Source organism: Schistocerca gregaria, chromosome 2 (genome assembly GCF_023897955.1).
Source record: "Schistocerca gregaria isolate iqSchGreg1 chromosome 2, iqSchGreg1.2, whole genome shotgun sequence".
Classification (NCBI taxonomy): domain Eukaryota; kingdom Metazoa; phylum Arthropoda; class Insecta; order Orthoptera; family Acrididae; genus Schistocerca; species Schistocerca gregaria.
Window position 1 is genome coordinate 197,481,617 of NC_064921.1, and position 20,238 is coordinate 197,501,854.

The 20,238-nt window shown below is 42.4% G+C and overlaps 1 protein-coding gene across 1 annotated transcript in view; it reads right to left on the reverse strand.

The window, feature by feature from the left end:
* The window catches only part of LOC126336673 (dehydrogenase/reductase SDR family member 11-like), a 41,113-nt gene that overhangs the window by 11,150 nt on the left and 9,725 nt on the right, over positions 1 to 20,238 (reverse strand). The window contains exons 3-5 of the mRNA XM_050000620.1: positions 11,841 to 11,970; positions 6,285 to 6,414; positions 3,505 to 3,633 (exon numbers count right to left, since the gene is read on the reverse strand). Of these exons, the coding sequence (XP_049856577.1) occupies positions 3,505 to 3,633; positions 6,285 to 6,414; positions 11,841 to 11,970 (389 nt within the window). The remainder of the gene's footprint in view (positions 1 to 3,504; positions 3,634 to 6,284; positions 6,415 to 11,840; positions 11,971 to 20,238) is intronic.

Below are 20,238 nucleotides of genomic sequence, written 5' to 3' on the forward strand. Positions count from 1 at the left end.
TCTGGACTCTGACCACAATCTATTGGTTATGACCTGTAGGTTAAAACTGAAGAAACTGCAAAAAGGTGGGAAGTTAAGGAGATGGGATCTGGATAAGCTGAAAGAACCAGAGGTTGTATAGAGTTTCAAGGAGAGCATGAGGGAACAATTGACAGGAATGGAGGAAAGAAACACAGTAGAAGAAGAATGGGTAGCTCTGAGGGATGAAGTCTTGAAGGCAGCAGAGGATAAAGTAGGTAAAAAGACGAGGGCTGCTAGAAATCCTTGGGTAACAGAAGAAATATTGAATTTAATTGATGAAAGGAGAAAATATAACAATGCAGTAAATGAGGTAGGCAAAAAGGAATACAAACGTCTCAAAAATGAGATCGACAGGAAGTGCAAAATGGCTAAGCAGGGATGGCTACAGGACAAATGTAAGGATGTAGAAGCTTATCTCACTAGGGGTAAGATAGATACTGCCTACAGGAAAATTAAAGAGACCTTTGGAGAGAAGAGAACCACGTGTATGAATATCAAGGACTCAGATGGCAACCCAGTTCTAAGTAAAGAAGGGAAAGCAGAAAGGTGGAAGGAGTATATAGAAGGTTTATACAAGGGCGATGTACTTGAGGACAATATTATGGAAATGGAAGAGGATGTAGGTGAAGACGAAATGGGAGATAAGATACTGCGTGAAGAGTTTGACACAGCACTGAAAGACCTGAGTCGAAACAAGGCCCCCGGAGTAGACAACATTCCATTAGAACTACTGACGTCCTTGGGAGAGCCAGTCATGACAAAACTCTACCAGCTGGTGAGCAAGATGTATGAGACAGGCGAAATACCCTCAGACTTCAAGAAGAATATAATAATTCCAGTCCCGAAGAAAGTAGGTGTTGACAGATGTGAAAATTAGCGAACTGTCAGTTTAATAAGTCACAGCTGCAAAATGCTAACGCTAATTCTTTACAGACGAATGGAAAAACTGGTAGATGCGGACCTCGGGGAGGATCAGTTTGGATTCCGTAGAAATGTTGGAACACGTGAGGCAATACTGACCTTGTGACTTGACTTATCTTAGAAGGAAGATTAAGAAAAGGCAAACCTACGTTTCTAGCATTTGTAGACTTAGAGAAAGCTTTTGACAATGTTAACTGGAATACTCTCTTTCAAATTCTAAAGGTGGCAGGGGTAAAATATAGGGAGCGAAAGGCTATTTACAATTTGTACAGAAAGCAGATGGCAGTTACAAGAGTCGAGGGACGTGAAAGGGAAGCAGTGGTTGGGAAGGGAGTGAGACAGGGTTGTAGCCTGTCCCCAATGTTATTCAATCTGTATATTGAGCAAGCAGTAAAGGAAACAAAAGAAAAATTCGGAGTAGGTATTAAAATTCATGGAGAAGAAATAAAAACTTTGAGGTTCGCCGATGACATTGTAATTCTGTCAGAGACGGCAAAGGACTTGGAAGAGCAGTTGAACGGAATGGACAGTGTCTTGAAAGGAGGATATAAGATGAACATCAACAAAAGCAAAACGAGGATAATGGAATGTAGTCAAATTAAATCGGGTGATGCTGAGGGAATTAGATTAGGAAATGAGACATTTAAAGTAGTAAAGGAGTTTTGCTATTTAGGAACTAAAATAACTGATGATGGTCGAAGCAGAGTGGATATAAAATGTAGACTGGCAATGACAAGGAAAGCGTTTCTGAAGAAGAGAAATTTGTTAACATCGAATATAGATTTATGTATCAGGAAGTCGTTTCTGAAAGTATTTGTTTGGAGTATAGCCATGTATGGAAGTGAAACATGGACGATAAATAGTTTGGACAAGAAGAGAATAGAAGCTTTCGAAATGTGGTGCTACAGAAGAATGCTGAAGATAAGGTGGATAGATCACGTAACTAATGAGGAGGTATTGAATAGGATTGGGGAGAAGTTTGTGGCACAACTTGACTAGAAGAAGTGATCGATGGTAGGACATGTTTTGAGGCATCAAGGGATCACAAATTTAGCATTGGAGGGCAGCGTGGAGGGTAAAAATCGTAGAGGGAGACCAAGAGATGAATATATTAAGCAGATTCACAAGGATGTAGGTTGCAGTAGGTACGGAGATGAAGAGTTTGCACAGGATAGAGTAGCATGGAGAGCTGCATCAAACCAGTCTCAGGACTGAAGACAACAATAACAACATTGTTCCCACATAAAGCGAAAACTGAGCCAATGTAGTCATAATACAGCGATTCCACCGGTGTTTGCCCACAAGGTCCTGACATCTCAAGTCAGGTCATAACATCTCAAGTCAGATCATAACAGGCATGACTATTACGGAATCGTCAGTTTAATTGCTCTTGATTGCAAAATGCACGAATTATGGAAAGCTGGTCGAAGCCGGCTTCGCATAAGATCAGATTGGGTTCTGACGAAATGAAAGAACACGCAAATCAATACTGACTTTACAATATACTTTGAGAAAAGTATTTATGGATTTAGAGGCACTGTTTGACAATGTCGGAATACACTTCTTTAAATCTACTGGTATAAGATACGGAAAGCAAAATCTTCTTTTCAACTTGTGCCGAAGCCACACTGCAAGTACAAGACTCGAAGGTTGTGAAGGAGAAGCAGTGGTTGTGAAGGGAGTGATGAAAACCTCTCATGTCTGTGTATTGAGGCAGCACTGAAGGAACACATGGAGAAATATGTAAAGGGAATTAAATTTCAGGGAGAAGAAATAAATGTTTTTTTTTACTATATTGTAATTCTGTCAGAGACAGCAAAGGACTTGGAAGAGTGTCGATTGGAATGGATAGTGCCTCGAGGCTAAAGATGAACATGAACGAAAGTGAGACGATGGGTATGGAATGTAGTCGGATGAAATCAGGTTATTTTGATAGAATGAGATGAGGAAATTAGAGATTAAAGTAGCTGATGAGTTTTGCTATTTGGTCGGCAAAACAACTGCCGACGGTCAAAGTAGAGAGGATCTAATATGCAGACTGGTAGTAGCAAGAAAAGCACTTTCAGAAAAAAAGGGAAATTTGTCAACCTTGTACAGATGTGAAACATGAATAACATGCAGTTCAGACAAGAAGAGAACAGAAACTTTTAAAATGTGTGCTACAGAAGAATTCTGAAAATTAGATTCTTATATTTAATAACTAATCAGGAGATACTGAATTGAATTGGAGAAGAAAGAAATTTACGGCACAACTTGACTAAAAGAAGAAAACTGTTGATGGAACACATCCTTTGGCTTCAAGTAATCGTCATGTCATTTTATGAATGGGGAGGAGGGGTAGGAGGGGGAGGGGAGGAAATTGTAGATAGAGACTAAAGCCTGAATACAATAGTCAAGTACAATAAATATAGGTTGCAGTAGCTATGCTACATCAAACCATTTTTCCGGCTCAAGAACACCAGGGGGTTTAACACATTACGTGCTTTGATACTCTGTATAGATGCGAGTTCTGTTCTTCACGCACTGCTCTACTGTAAAACTTCTTGTAAAAGATGTAGTTACCTGTACCCGAGGATGCTGGGACAACATGTAAACAACAGCACCTGCAACGTCTTCTGGTTCCATACACGGGAATATATCGTATATCTTCTCGCTAGCGATTGCCGTTCTGGTAAGTCCCGGAGAAATCTCCTGCGAGTAATAAATGAAAGTCAAAAGTTACACTTTTAGTTATAAAATTTCAAACGCAAAATTTCAGAAATAAATGCCTATCAGAGCTCTGCAAGGCAATAGCCTCGGCAAAGCGTGATGGAAGTATGCAACCATGAACCTAGCAAATTTATGGCATGAACAGAAAAATGAACAATTCTTAAGAAATTGAATTGAGTTACTAAAATTTACTCTTAACATCACGGTTCTTTAAGACTCTTATGTATATGATAAGCACGACACAGAAACTGATTATTCGCAAACGACTTACGTATCACTTCATATCAACACATCATGAAATACTGAAAACGAATGTAAGGAAGTAAGTCGCAGACAAGATAATCGAGACATAGTCTGAAATTTATGTTTTAGCTTATTGCTTGAAATTAAACTGTCGCGGAAAGAAAAGAGGAAGAATTTTTTTCTTCTTTTTTGCTGCTTGTCAGATTCAAATGTTTAAGAACATAATGGGCTTACCGGTCTATGAGGAACACATTCTGAAGTTATGATTGATAACAAAACTGATACTTCAGGTTGAGAGTGAGCGCGTGCTGTAAACATAAGCGAACATTTGTCTGTTATAGATTTATCGTTCGCCTGTGAAAGCTTTGGAAGAAAGAAATTTGAAAGTAGAAGACATGATCGACGGGAAACGCTGACTTCTCTGGAAGCTTAGACTTAGCTGTGGTGAGTGTAAGAACTTTGGAAACATTTAGGATGTACTTGAAGCTAAGTACGACTTTTACCTAGAACTTGGATTTCATGGTAAAAAAACTACAAAGAACGAAACTCGTCTAGCTTGAAGGGGGGATCCAGATGGCGCTGCCATAGGTCAAACGGATATCAATCGCGTTTTTTTAAACACGAACCCCCATTTTTATTACATATTCGTGTAGTACGAAAATAAATATGAATGTTGTAGTTGGACCACTTTTTTCGCTTTGTGATAGACGCTGTAATAGTCACCAACGTATAAGTACGTGGTATCACGCAACATTCCGCCAGTGCGGAAGGTATTTGCTTCGTGATACATTACCCGTGTTAACATGAACCGTTTACCAACTGCGGTAAAGGTCGATATCGTGTTGATGTATGGTTATTGTGATCAAAATTCCCAACGGGCGTGTGCTATGTATGCTGATCGGTATCCTGGACGACATTATCCAAGTGTCTGGACCGTTCGCCGGTCAGTTACGTTATTTAAGGAAACAGGAAGTGTTCAGCCACATGTGAAACGTCAACCACGACCTGCAACAAAATTATGATGCCCAAGTAGGTGTTTTGGCTGCTGTCGCGGCTAATCCGCACATCAGTAGCAGACACAATGCGCGAGAATCGGGAATCTCAAAAACGTCGGTGTTGAGAATGCTACATCAACATCGATTGCATCCGTACCATATTTCTATGCACCAGGAATTGCATGGCGACGACTTTGAACGTCGTGTGCAGTTCTGCCACTGGGCACAAGAGAAATTACGGAACGCTGACAAAATTTTTTGCACGCGTTCTATTTAGCGACGAAGCGTCATTCACCAACAGCGGTAACGTAAACCGCCGTAATATGCAGTATTGGGCAACGGAAAGTCCACGATGGCTGCGACAAGTGGAACATCAGCGAGCTTGGCGGGTTAATGTATGATGCGGCATTATGGGAGGAAGGATAATTGGCCCCTATTTTATCGATGGCAATCTAAATGGTGTAATGTATGCTGATTTCCTACGTAATGTTCTACCGATGTTACTACAAGCTGTTTCACTGCATGACAGAATGGCGATGTACTTCCAACATGATGGATGTCCGACACATAGATCGCGTGCGGTTGAAGCGGTATTGAATAGCATATTTCATGGCAGGTGGAATGGTCGTCGCACCTTCACCGGATCTGACGTCCCCGGATTTCTTTCTGTGGGGAAAGTTGAAGGGTTTTTGCTATCGTGATCCATCGACAACGCCTGACAACATGCGTCAGCGAATTGTCAATGCATGTGTGATCATTATGGAAGGCGAACTACTCACTGCTGAGAGGAATGTCGTTACACGTATTGCCAAATGCATTGAGGTTGACGGACATCATTTTGAGCATTTATTGCATTAGTGTGGTATTTACAGGTAGTCACGCTGTAACAGCATGCGTTCTCACAAATGATAAGTTCACAAAGGTACATATATCACATTGGAACAACCGAAATAAAATGTTCAAACGTACCTACGTTCTGTATTTTAATTTAAAAAAACCTACCTGTTACCAACTGTATATGTTTGTGACTATTACAAAGCCATCTATCACAAAGCGAAAAAGTGGTCCATATTTCTTTACGTACTACACGAATATGTAATTGAAAACGGGGTTTTCTATTTAAAAAAAAAAAACGCTGTTGATATCAGTTTGACCTATGGTAGCGCCATCTAGCGGGCCAACAATAGCGCCATCTGGTTTCCCCTCCAAGCTAGACAAGTTTTGTTCTTTGTAGTTTTTTCGTTTGACGCTTATTTCGGGAGTATTTGACCCGGTCATGAACAATGGACCACGCTGTATACGCAAATCGTTCGTATTTGAAGGAATGAATTTCACAGTGTCAATAGTATGCATCTGAAATTAGCATGCAAGGTATAAATGCAATTAGGAACTCACGCCGACTCTAATGTTGCTTTTCCTGGCGACGAGGTCTTTCCGAAGGCCCTCTAGTAGCGTCTTGACAGCCTGCTTGCTAGCGCAGTACATTGCAACGTCGCTGTTAAATGGTAGAATGTGTCCACATATGCTGTGAACACGAAAATAATAGCTTGTAGATCATAAATACAATGAATATCATCGACAGAAAAAAGTTATGACATTTATGTGAAAAACACTGAAAGTGACAAAACTTTTTCTGGCATCGTTTACCAACGGACAAAGAAGTCTCTACCTCGGTACAGTTACTGGTCTATTAGAGGATAAAAACAGCTACGAAAAATCACTTAATCAACTCCGCATTGACGCCCCTTTTTGAGATATCGAATGTGACTTGAGGAACACATTTCACATGTTATTTTGTTTTCACTCCAATGTCCGTAATTTCCAGTGCTGTAAACTTTCCAATACCAGTAAATAATATTGTTTTTTTTTTCATCACATACAGGGTGACAATTGTTGAACTATAAGAAATAAAATCGTCATAATTTCTGAACGGTTTGCGTATTGGACGTTCCAACTGTAGGGTTGGCCGCTGGACATGACGGGAATGAGTATGTGTACGTACGGTTTGGTTTAGTGACGAAGTAGACTTTCATTTGGATGCGGCGCATTTGGGGGACTGAGAATCGCGATCGAGAAGTCTCTTCATCTTCAACGGATGACTGTGTGGTGTGCAGTGTCCAACCACGGACTTTGTGGCACGATGACTACTAGACGGTACATGAATGTTTTGGAAGATGATTTCATCCCCATTACACAAATTGACCCTGATTTTAACAATATGTGGTTCATGTAAGACGGAACTCGACACCATCGAAACAGGAAAGTGTTTGATGTCCTGGAGGAGCACTTTGGGGACCGCAATCTGGCTCTGGGGAGCCCAGAGGCCCCTGTGATGGGCCTCGATTGCCCACCATATTCTCCGGATCTGAACACATGCGACTCGTTTTTGTGGGGCTATATTAAACACAAGGGGTACAGTAATAACCCCATGACATTTACTGAGCTGAATGTAGCCATACAGGTGGTCACCGACAGTGTCGGTGTTCCGACACTTCAGCGGAGCATGCAGAATTTCGCTATTCGCCTGCGTCACTTCATCGTCAATGATTGCAGGCATATCGAACATGCCGTAACCTAAATCCGAGTATCTATAGTGACGTTTACATGTTGAATGACTGTGTGCACCTCGTAGTTTGTAACTAATTTACGTTTTTTTTTTTCATTTACTTCAGTAACTGTCACACTATCACTTTTGTGACACCAATTACAGGCAGGTACTCTGAAAACACAGTATTCGTTCTTGACTTTCTAAACTGCACCACAGTTTCAGTCATAATACAGGGTGCATGTGGAGACCGTGGTCAAGTGTTTGGTTCTTCTCATCGACCTGCCGTTAACCTGGAAGGCGCAGATAAAGTAATTTAATCAGAAATATGAATCATAGATATTGCTGGAATTTGATAGCACTGATCGTCTGCTCAGCTCTATTTCTATACCGGCTGGATGTATAATGTAGTTCAGCTCTACACATCCATATCGCTACTTCATGTTATCACGTGTCATGAATGCACCTTTCATTATATTGTCATCTTGTTCTTTTCTTGGTGCATGTATCATTCACAAGCCCACCTCTTTTAATTTTCAGTGCAGTCAAAATCTCAGTTTCGATTTGTTTCCTGATGTGTTTAGTTTGTGTCTCTGTTTGTGCTCCCTACGGCCAAAATGAAATTCTCCGCTGATCGTCGAGCGACTCTCACTTGTTGAACGGCTGTCTCATTAAAAGTCCATGTTTTACTCACATAATTGAAAATGGTAATGCATACCGATTGTAAACTTTCACGTTGCCAGCTGATTTATCAAATGTCTATTTAGTTTACAAAAATCATTCCAGGCTGGTTTTCCTCTATCTTTTCCTTGTCCTTCCAGTTCTTTTTCAAATGCTCTATATACATCAACAATGGCATGCTGTCACTGAACTGTTCACAGTAACTAAAGACCTATAATGTGTATCCTAAGGATATGTGGCTTGTTGTTGGAAAAAGTGTTTGATGATCAAGGCAAAAGAATCCTTTCAATTCTCCAACTGGATCCCAGGCCAGGGGGGGGGGGGGGGGGGGGGATGGGGCTTGTAAGTGGGGGAATTGTGGGGCAGCCAGAAAAGAAGAGAATCGAAGCGCTTGAGATGTAGTAGTGTAGGAGGATATTGAAAATTAGGTGAACTGATAAGGAGTGAGGAGGTTCAACGCAAAATCAATGAGGAGAAGAATATATGGAAAATGCTGAGAAGATGGAACAGGATGACAGGGAATGCGTTAAGACAACAGGCAATAATTTCCATAGTAGTAGAGGGAACTGTAGAAGATACGTATCCAACAAATAGTTGATGATGTCACATCCAGGTGTTAGACTGTGGTGAAAGGTTGGCACAAGAGAGGTATTTCTTATGAGCCGTGTCAAACCAGTCACCAGACCGAAGACTAAAAAAAAAAGTTGGGAGCTGTGAATTGTTTCGCATTAAATATCGCAGTGCAGACCATAGACGGTAGCAGTTTCAGTAACCTATGAAGATATACATCTTAATGCCATTTTAAAAGTTAATAGTTTGCATTAACAATTTGAGAAAATACTATTGTTCTCACAAAGCCAGAATTTTATAGCATATTTACTTTAAAACATAATTAAAAATCTGACAAATAAAATTTTTATAAAAGACATACTTTATCAAATAAAAGTTTGGAGGTAATGTAAATTCATTTTTTTCTTTATTGTGCTGTCAGTGGCACAATCCGCCTCTCTTCAGCTGAGTGACATGGCAACTAAAACAAGAATAAAATGATACATATAAGGCGATAAAAAAGGGGAACATAAAACAGAGTAAGGGGAGAAAATGGAGATAAAAATACACTGACATGGAGACGTTCATGGCGGACAGTTAAAAAAGTCACCAGAAAGTTAAAAAAAACACAGTTGGCGATTCTTTAAACACAGAGACGACACTGAATGCACATGCACAGGTTAAAAGTATTAAAAACGCTCCGGAACAACACATTTAAATCCCACTTGGAGCACACACGACGAGGAATAAAACTGCCAGCTGGGACCTGCCGAGGGAAAGGTCAGAGAGTATGGAAAAGGAGGGGAGAGCAAGGGGCAGCAGGGAAAGCGGCGGGATGAAGAGAGTAGGGGCGTCAGCGGGTACACTAAGAGGCAGGAGACACGTGGAGCAGGAGAGAGTGCAGACACACTGGAAGGGGACACAATTATAAATTCAAAAATGTCTTGAATATAGTTGCATTTGTGTTATCGTTGTAAACGAGTACAAATAGAGAAAAATGGAAACTAATACGTAGTACACTAATTGAAGTACAATACTACACAGCGTTTCACGTATGACGCACATGTCTCCAGCACTGCACGACAACCAGTCCCACTACTTGGGACACAGCGGCAGGTGACACACTGATGCCCCAAAGAAGCTGGTATAGACATGCGTATTCAAATGCAGAGACGTGTAAACAGGCAGAATATGACGCTGCAGTCGGCAACGCCTATATAAGACAACAAGTGCTGGCGCAGTTGTTAGATCGGTTACTGCTGCTACACTGGAAGGTTATCAAGATTTAAGTGAGTTTAAACGTGGTGTTAGTCGGCGCACGAGCTATGAGACACAGAATCTCCGAAGCAGCGGTGAAGCGGTGATTTTCCAGTACGACCATTTCACGAGTATACCGTGAATATCAGGAATCCGGTAAAACATCAAATTTCCGACATCAGTGCGGCCGGAAAAAAATCCTGCAAGAACTTAGCCAACGATGACTGAAGAGAATCGTTCAACGTGACAGAAGTGCAACCCTTCCGCACATTGCTGCAGATTTCAGTGCTGGGCCATCAACAAGTGTCAGCGTGCGAACCATTCAACGAAACATCATCGATATGGGCTTTCGGAACCGAAGACGCATTATTTTCCCCGTGATGGCTGCATGACACAAAGCTTGACGCCTCGCCTGGGCCCGTCAACATCGACATTGCACTGCTGAAGACTAGAAACATGTTGACATCTTGGGTTGTCGGGTGTTCTGCCGGATATCAGCGTCGTACTTGCACGATATTTCGGTCACGTTGCTGGTAACCTTCATCAGGTGCTACCTTAGACTGTCTCAGGTCGCACCTGATGAAGGTTACGAGCTACGTAACCGAAATATCGTGCAAGTACGACGCTGATATCCGGCAGAACACCCGACAACCCAAGATGTCATTGGATCGCGGGGAAAGCCTGAAGAGTTACATAGAAACATGTTGCCTGGTCGGACGAGTCTCATTTCAAATTGTATCGAGCGAATGGACTTTGCGACTGCACGACATAAAGATTTATGCCTCGCTGGACTCGTCAACACCGACACTGGACTTTTGATAGCTGGAAGAATGTTGCCAGGTCGGACGAGTCTCGTTTCAAATTGTATCGAGCGGATGGACGTATGCAGGCAACCTCATGAATCCATGGACCCTGCTTCTCAGTAGGGGTCTGTTCAAACTGGCGGAGACACTGTAATGGTGTGGGGCATTTACAGTTGGAGGGATATGGGATCCCTGATGTGTCTAGATACGGCTCTGACAGATGACACGTACGTAATCATCCTGTCTGATCACCTGCATCCACTCATATCCGTTGTGCAATCCGACGGACTTGTGCAGTTCGAGCAGGACAATGTGACACCCCATACGTCCACAATTGCTACAGAGTAGCTCCAGGTCCACCCTTATGGCCACCAAACTCCCCAGACATGAACATTATTCAGCATATCTGGGATGCCTTGCAACGTGCTGTTCAGAAGAGATCTCCGCACCCTTGTACTCTTACGGATTTATGGGCAGCCCTGCAGGATTCATGGTGTCAGTTCCCTCCAGCACTGCTTCAGACATTAGTCGAGTTCATGTCACGTCGTCTTGCGGCACTTCTGCGTGCTAGCGGGCGCCCTACACGATATTAGGCAGGTGTTGTCTCTTCAGTGCATGTCGCCCTTAGACGCCTTAGGAACGGCCTCAGGATGGTCCGAGAAAATCTTTGCGTCATTTAGCAGTTGATTCTGGTGTGTCACTAACATCTGATCACAGAGTTGTACACAAAAACTGAAACTTGTACAGAAGAACAGTTGTGCAGCACCTAAAGCTAATGCGCCACACATTTCGAGTACCAGATCGCAGCATCAAGCGGTGATCGCCTAGGACGTCAATTCTCACTCAACGGCGCAGATGCGTTTGAGCCACACATGGAATACACTGTATTTCAATGTCATAGCGAGAAAACTGATTGGTAGAAGTAGAAAAGCTAGAGGAAGTTAATATGAGCAAACACAGTTGACTGCAGTATTTTTCTGAGTATATCTGTAACAGATTGCGAACGCATGTGTTTAGTTAAGCCGTATAACTTAATACCGCGGGCGAGTAAGAGGGCGTCTCACTGTTTTACTATCAACTGAGCACGTAAAGTGTTTACTGTGGGTTTTGCAGTACCTGCAGATGTGAATGACGAAGCCATCATCGACGCCTCTGCTCAGCATGTCCTGCACGGCCTCCCTGGTGCAGATGTTGAGGCCCAGCACGTTTACGCCCAGAAGATCCCGCCAAACATCTGTTGGGGCAGCTGCTCACGATAAAAGAAAGACCAATTACATACTTTCCGAATACGATGTCGCTCTGCTGATGGTTGCTCTTCAGTGTAACACATATTTAAAATGACATAATGCAACTGTAGGTTAGTGGACGACTGTGTGATATTGCAGTCTGTTACAGTCTATAGAAAAGTTACTTTATTAAATACCCACGAACAACTGTAAAAGAGGCTGCCTCTTGTAATGTCCCCACAGCAAATACCCTTTACCACGTACCAATTAATCATTTTCAATCAAACTATCCACAGTCATTCACTTTGCAAAAGTTATCTGATCTGATTTTCTCGTAATATATGCGGCGACAGCTCGTCGACGCCAAAGTACTTTCTAGTGCGTTTATTCTTTGAAATAACAGAGATGCATATATGCATTCTCCATGGTTGTTGGAGGGGTAGCTAGGACAGCTTCTAGAGTATCTGTTGAGGGACTGACGTGTTTCTGAGAGACATATATTCTGCTTTTGTTCTCGCTAAAGCGAGCCAATTAACATTTGTGCCACTAGCGGTTTGTTTTGAAGAGAAGGAGATTGTAAAAGGCAAATAATTAAGGCCTGGAATCACCGGAGATCTGGACATGTAATGGAGATGTATTTAATACACGATTTCCTCCATAAATAAGGTTTGTGACTTTTTTATTCTGGAGTGATTGAACGAATGAGTTTTTTCTGTATCATTTGTTGATCACGTTGGCCCTGTAATTACTGGTTAAGTTTCAGCTGTGTCGAAGAGAGCCTGCAATCACTGAGTCTGTGTTAAATCGTCCAAAAAGGCTTCGTACACATATGGAATCTGCAATCTTTCGTAAAAGGAACAAATTTTCCAAACGATTGATTCTTCCGACTGACTGCAGTGTTTAACATTAATAATAAATGTAAAGACCTCTTACAGCAAGCCAGCCGCTGATTACCAAGACGAATGACTCCACCAAAGATTCTATTTGGCTGATTGTTTTTATCACTATATCACGTAATGATATCTTATATTAAAAACTATACATAGATAAAGGAGAGAAAGAGAGAGGGCGAATGAAAATAGAGATAATAGTAATAATCCTCCATTAGTCTAATTTTTCGCCTGTCTTATCACGGATCAGCGAAGAACTGGGAGAGCCTTACTTTACTGTATAGTTACTGTATAGACTTATGTGTGAAGGTGAAGGAATCTTAAAGACAACAGATACACGTCTATACTGACAAGACATTACACAGAGATAGCGGCTAGCTGCATTGATCATCTATTCTTAGATTAAACAGACGGCAACTTATTATCCGAACATTAAAATGCTAAACTCTTTACTGTAGAGTGGGCGCTTTTGGGGTTTTGCGAAGGGAATTCGATGAGCTACAGCCTTATCCTGAATGTCAGAGCGAGACTCGAGATCAGTAGGTGTCAGGTGCTGGCTGACAGCATATTCTATGGCCCTAATGTTTCCGAAGCGTGGGATACTCCAACTAGCAGGTCGTGAAGACGCTGGTATTCTCAGTTGCTCAGAACACTGCAATTCGGGAAAGATACGGTCACCATGATCAAGCGGCACCAGCTAAAATGTATACGGGGATGAATGCTACCGCGGCGAATTCACTGGTAAAATCTTATCGTGTTATCGGCCAAGTTATGGTGTCGCGTTGTCGCAATGATTAGACGAGTTTGCAACTCGTGATATTCAGGTGAAGTGTCGGCTTGATATCCAGTTTGTTCTGTTATAGCGGATGAATAGCAGACCTCCCTGCCGAGGACCCAGCAGATTGGCCAATTGCATTCCTCCGGAAGAGGTGTGACGACCAGTGATGGGGGATGGGTGGGCACCAGCAGGATAGAGGGTGGCCAAGTGTCAACTCTTAGTGCTGCCTGTCTATTTGGTCCGCAGCCTCCTCCGCTTTCACACCAGAGCGTTCCTGACACACAGTTCAGGAGACATTTAGTGATAAACATTGAGATGCTTGAAAAACTTTTTCCAATTTAATGACTTTGTTTCTGTAACTTTTGCTGCGATCACCCCTAAAATAAAAGTTTGACACTAGCACTATTTGCCAAAGAGGTCCAACATAAGCATATAACAAGTTTTTCATTTTCATGATTAATTAATTTTGGTTTTTACTTTTTCATTAAACTGTAAGTATTACTGAAACTAATGAAATCTACATAACTAGGGTTTTTCGTCTTTAACTATAAATATTTTGCGGGCTTAATATCAAACATTTAACACATTAACTCGGCCGTTGGCGGTCAGCATGCTCGAAATGGATAGCTTAGCCTTCTTAGCTGAGTGGTCAGTGTCTCTGACTGCTACGCAGCGGGCACTGGTTTGATTCCCGGCTGGATCGGAGATTTCGCACTGCTTGGGCACTGAGTATTGTCTTGTCTACATCTTCATTTCATCGTCATCGACATGCAAGTTGTGCAATGTGGCGTCAACGGAAAAGACTTGCAACTCGGCAGCCGAACTTCCTAAGGTAGGGAGTTTAGCATTATTATTAATCGATTTTCAGTCTCATATTTTAGTGTATTACGTCGGTGGTATTTTATAACTGATAGGGGGCTGTACCATCATAGGCACCTCTGCCTGTGGGAACAGCCCTCGTCGTCGTCCCCTTCTTGCCCTTCGTAAGGGCACTGATGACCATGCTGTTGATGGATCCACGGGTAGTATCAACATCATATTCGTCATCATCATCACATTAACACTTCTGTAAATTAATCAAGTCTTTGATGTTGCTTTCTGCGTGAGAGTTCGATTCTTTAACGAACTGGGGGTGGGGGGGCTTTTACTGGTTGTAGTGCTAAACTCCCGTGATATTTATTTTTATAAAGATGCTTTTAACTGTTACTTGTTAATTAAATGAACGGATTCGTGACAGCGTCTTGAATGTTATTTCTGGCATTTGGAAATCCTAACATCCACTTAAATATTTAACAAAGTCGAAAATTAGTAATAATGATCTGCCGACTGACATAATGAAAATGTGGCGGGCAGTATCTCAAAACAACATGAAAACACTTCTGTCGTGATGAGCCATAATATCATCACTGTGTTTTATAGTTGTTTCATATCATAGCATATTTGCTCACTGGTGTGCACAGACATCCGCAAGGGAGGGCAAGAGAAGCGTTTGACCAATCGTGGAATCTGGGTACAAATGTTTAGTTCATAACAAAATTTTCACAAATTTTCAGCAGTGATTGCCTACTACTCCAGTAAATTGCAATTTTAACATTGCCGAGCGGGACAGAACACACGATGATGTTAGCAATGGCAGTTTTCCCACTCGATGTGGTTCTAATTGAAGACATGCGCGGAAAAAACGGGCTAATCCTCAAATGTAAAAGCTTAGAGATAAGTGTTACCATCTGTTGCTGGGTTAGGGGAACTATCAAAAGTGACTTTGGTCTCACCCACAAATATATTTAGGGGTGAGAGCAATGTCAATTTTGATAGTTCCCCTACCCAGGAACAGATGGCAATACTTATCTCCAAGCTTTAACATTTGAGAATTTGCACGTTTTTCCGCGGAAGTCTTCAATTTCAGTGCAACTACTCAAAAAGGTCCGTTGTAGTCGGTAATTACCGTATGGCAGCAAAACGTAGTAGATATAGTAATGTGTTCATCCGGAAGCGATTTACCCTAGAAAAAAATTAGTTCTAATTTTAGCCACCACATGCAAATTTGTCGCTGTGATTAAAGGAGAAGCGTATAGAAATGTTTCCATATGTAATGGATTAAGAACAGGATGTGCGATATGTAATGGATTAAGAACAGGATGTGGGCAGAAAAAGACAAACAAGTAAGAAAGGCATAATGCTGATTTTCTTACTGACCTCCGCTCACACAATTGTTCAATACGAACACTGGAGTGGTCGACGAGATCAGAAGTCGCTCGCAGTAGTTCCAGTGGAATCTTAGCAACGTGCTCCTGTACGCTGGCTTTCAGGTCAGGTAGAGACCGAACGTGTCCCTGATAAATGCGTTCTTTTAGAAATCCCCAGTGCCAAAAGTCACATGGATTCAGATCAGGCAAGCAGGCCATACATCTGGAGATAACACGTTCGTGAAAGCTTGCATTAAGCAGGCAAGCGACATGAGAGTTTGCCTCATCTTGCATCAAGACAGAGATATCCATACAGTTACACTCTTCCAAAGCAGGAATCACATGCTGTACAAGGAGGTTTCGATAACGTGCAAACGTCAAGGTTCACCTGTCTGGCCCATAGGGTGTACTCTCTTCAAAGACGAATGGACCGAGAATAATGGTAAATGGTAAATTGCTGTGAGCACTATCGGACTTAACTTCTGAGGTCATCAGTTCAGTAGAACTTAGAACTACTTAAACTTAACTAACCTAAGGAGATCACACACATCCATGCCCGAGGCAGGATTCGAACCTGCGACCGAAGCGGTCGCGCGGTTCCAGACTGTATCACCTAGAACCGCTCGGCCACTCCGGCCGGCGACCGAGAATAATGTTGCTTGTGAATCCACACCACACAATCACACACGGCGAGTACAATGGCTCTTCGTGCACAACACGCTGTTTAACAATACCCCAAATTAGGCAGTTCCGTGTATTCACTGCACCCTATAGTATAAGATGTGTCTCATCATTCAATAAAATATTGCTCTGCCACATGTAATTCGTTCCAGAAACAGAAGATTAAATTCGGAAAGTTAATGCAGATCGTAAGGTTTCAGTTGCTGTACCGTCTGGGTCCTGCTCGCGTACCAGTGTGAAATAGTCCGCAGAACTTTCCGCACTGTTGACCATGTAATAGACACTTCTCGTGACGCTGCACGAGCGCTAACTCTAGACTGGGCAACAGCTACGTGGTCAGTTACAGCAACAGCAACCTCGTCAGTAACTTCCACCGGGATAGGACACCTTCCTGTTCCAAGTGCAGCACCAAACTCACCTGTGTTTTCGAATTTCATTATAAACTTCTTTAAAACTTTTAATGACATCTGGTATCACCTCAGACCGCTCAGTCGGCGACAGTCGCTCAATGCAGCACTGTATTTGCTGCCGTTCACGTACAACAGTTTCACCAACAGCGCATAGTATTTCTTCTCGATAGCCATATTGTTCTCTCACATTATGACTTGTCAAATGACAGTGTGTATGTCGCACCGTCAGATAAACAGCGTACAACACCAGATTTGCACCTGGTGGCCACAACTGGAACTTATTTTTTCAGCGTAAATCAGTTAAGAATTAACGATTTGAATTCTAGCAAGTTTCGCTGCCATACGATAGTTACAGCCCACAGTGGACTTCCGTGTGTAGTTGCACTTTAGTTATGACCACCCCGTATTTCACGATGTTCACGGGAAATTATTCCGGTTCCTTGATAAGGCAGCGGTTTCGGTGTCGTTCTGCCGTCAAGAGGGCTGCTAATCTTTCACTACACTGGAAAACTAGCGTCCACAGTCTTTTACCTGTCGCTTCCAGGTGCAGTCGTTACCGAGCCGCAGCTAAAGACATTGGTGTGGGGAATCCGATGCCAATTTTCAATGCAACTTGAAAATGCCAGTGGTATAAATGGCCATCATCCATGCACAAGTCCCATAAGTTCATCCCCTCCCTTTGTCGCAGAACGGAATCACAGCGGTAGTTTACTATTTGTCTATGTGTAACGTAGCGAATTATTACTAGTTGCAATCTATCATTGAAAGCGTAGCTTGCCTTGGAGCCGGGAGATGTTGGTTCTCACGTAAGCAGAGCTGACGCTGGTTACTGGGCCGATCGAACCGTGTACTTCCTTAACGCAGTGTGCAATGCGTTACACATGCTCTCTGCGAATCTGAGGAAGTACTATTAAATATTAATCGACCTTTTCACACTTTATAAAGCAATTTCTATGAAGAACACGACCATACTATTAAAATTGTAAATCAATAACTTCAATACTTTCGGATATATAAATTTTTAACTAAAATACGGAATAACGTGCTGCCATTGTGAACCCGAGTTATGGACTGTAATGTATAATTCTGAAGTATCAACTGAAACTACAACCAGGAGGATAGATTCATACACTACTGGCCATTACAATTGTTACACCAGGAAGAAATGCAGATGATAAGCGGGTATTCATTGGACAAAGATATTATACTAGAACTGACATATGACTACGTTTTCACGCAACTTGGGTGCATAGATCCTGAGAAATCAGTACCCAGAACAACCACCTCTGGCCGTAATAAGGGCCTTCATACGCCTGGGCATTGAGTCAAACAGAGCTTGGATGGCGTGTACAGGTACAGCTGACCATGCAGCTTCAACACGATACCACAGTTCATCAAGAGTAGTGACTGGCGTATTGTGACGAGCCAGTTGCTCGCCCACCATTGACCAGACGTTTTGAATTGATGAGAGATCTGGAGAGTGTGCTGGCCAGGGCAGCAGTCGAACATTTTCTGTATCCAGAAAGGCCCGTACAGGACCTGAACCATGCAGTCGTGCATTATCCTGCTGAAATGTAGGGTTAAGCAGGGATCGAATGAAGGGTAGAGCCACGGGTCGTAACACATCTGAAATGTAACGTCCACTGTTCAAAGTGCCGTCAGTGAGAACAAGAGGCGACCGAGACGTGTAACAAATGGCACCCCATACCATCACGCCGGGTGATACGCCAGTATGGCGATGACGAATACACGCTTCCAACGTGCGTTCACCGCGATGTCGCCAAACACGGATGTGACCATCATGTTGCTGTAAACAGAACTTGTATTCATCCGAAAAAATGACGTTTTGCCATTCGTGCACCCAGGTTCGTCGTTCATCACATCATCGTAGGCGCTCCTGTCTGTGATGCAGCGTCAAGGGTAACCGCAGCCATGCTCTCCGAGCTCATAGTCCATGCTGCTGCAAACGTCGTCGAACTGTTCGTGCAGGTGGTTGTTGTCTTGCAAACGTCCCCCTCTGTTGACTCAGGGATCGAGATGTGGCTGCACGATCCGTTATAGCCATGCGGATAAGATGCCTGTCATCTCGACTGCTAGTGATACGAGGCCGTTGGGATCCAGCACGGCGTTCCGTATTACCCTCCTGAACCCAGCGATTCCATATTCTGCTAACAGTCATTGGATCTCGACCAACGCGAGCAGCAATGTCGCCATACGATAAACAGCAAACGCGAGAGGCTACAATCCGACCTTTATCAAAGTCAGAAACGTGATGGTACGCATTTCTCCTCCTTACACGAGGCATCACAACAACGTTTCACGAGGCAACGCCGGTCAATTGCTGTTTGTGTATGAGAAATCGGTTGTAAACTTTCCTCATGTCAGCACGTTGTAGGTGTCGCCACCGGTGCCAACCTTGTGAGAATGCTCTGAAAAGCTAATCATTTGCTTATGACAGCATCTTCTTTCTGTCGGTTAAATTTCGTGTCTGTAGCAAGTCATCTTGGTGGTGTAGCAATTTTAATGGCCAGTAGTGTATAATTTAATTTTATGGAATTTTCTTTAGTTTCTTTGCCACAGGTTTCTGACGTAATTAAAACTACATTGGAAAATTATTACTTCGTTGTGTTTTGATTGTGTGTGTGTTTTGGAGAGACAGAGAGTGAATCTAGGACATACATAAAGTGAGAATGTGATATTTTCCTTTAACTATGTACATGTAATCGTGAGAAAGTTGTTGTGCAACAGGGTAATTTGTGATGTCTGTCCGAGTGAGCTTGATTTTATAAAAGGGAGCCAGGATGTGCGTTGAGTATTAAATTTATTAGTAATTTAATTTTTGGATAGGAATCGTGTTTTGCTTTCATTAAATTTTATTTAGACTCGGAATTACGAGATTTCTAGTCTAAACTACTTGTGGTAATCTGATTGGCTGACATTAGAAATACCGCGAATTTAGAAGTGCTCGAGAATGATCTGATTGGCTGCTTAATATACTAGCCAATAGGAATCCAGCAATTCGATCGCTCTTAAGTAGGCCTTTGTGCCTCAGATCTATGACTCTACAAAGCTACTCGGGAGCCGTCTTCTGGCAAACACCTATGTTAAATCTCCCTGATAAATTTCTACGAAAATGAAGAAATTCGCTCGTTTGAGTGCATCTCTTGTTGTTGACGAAAAGCGACATAGTACTGAATATTTTGTGGAAGTTTGTGCCTTGTGAGTGGTTTATTTAAGGAGATATTTACCTGTGAACATTTCATTTCGTACATAATCTCCGCGTGGATTGTTTCATGCAGATAACTAGACATTATGGTGAGTACTTCTTTACAAGAAGCCTACT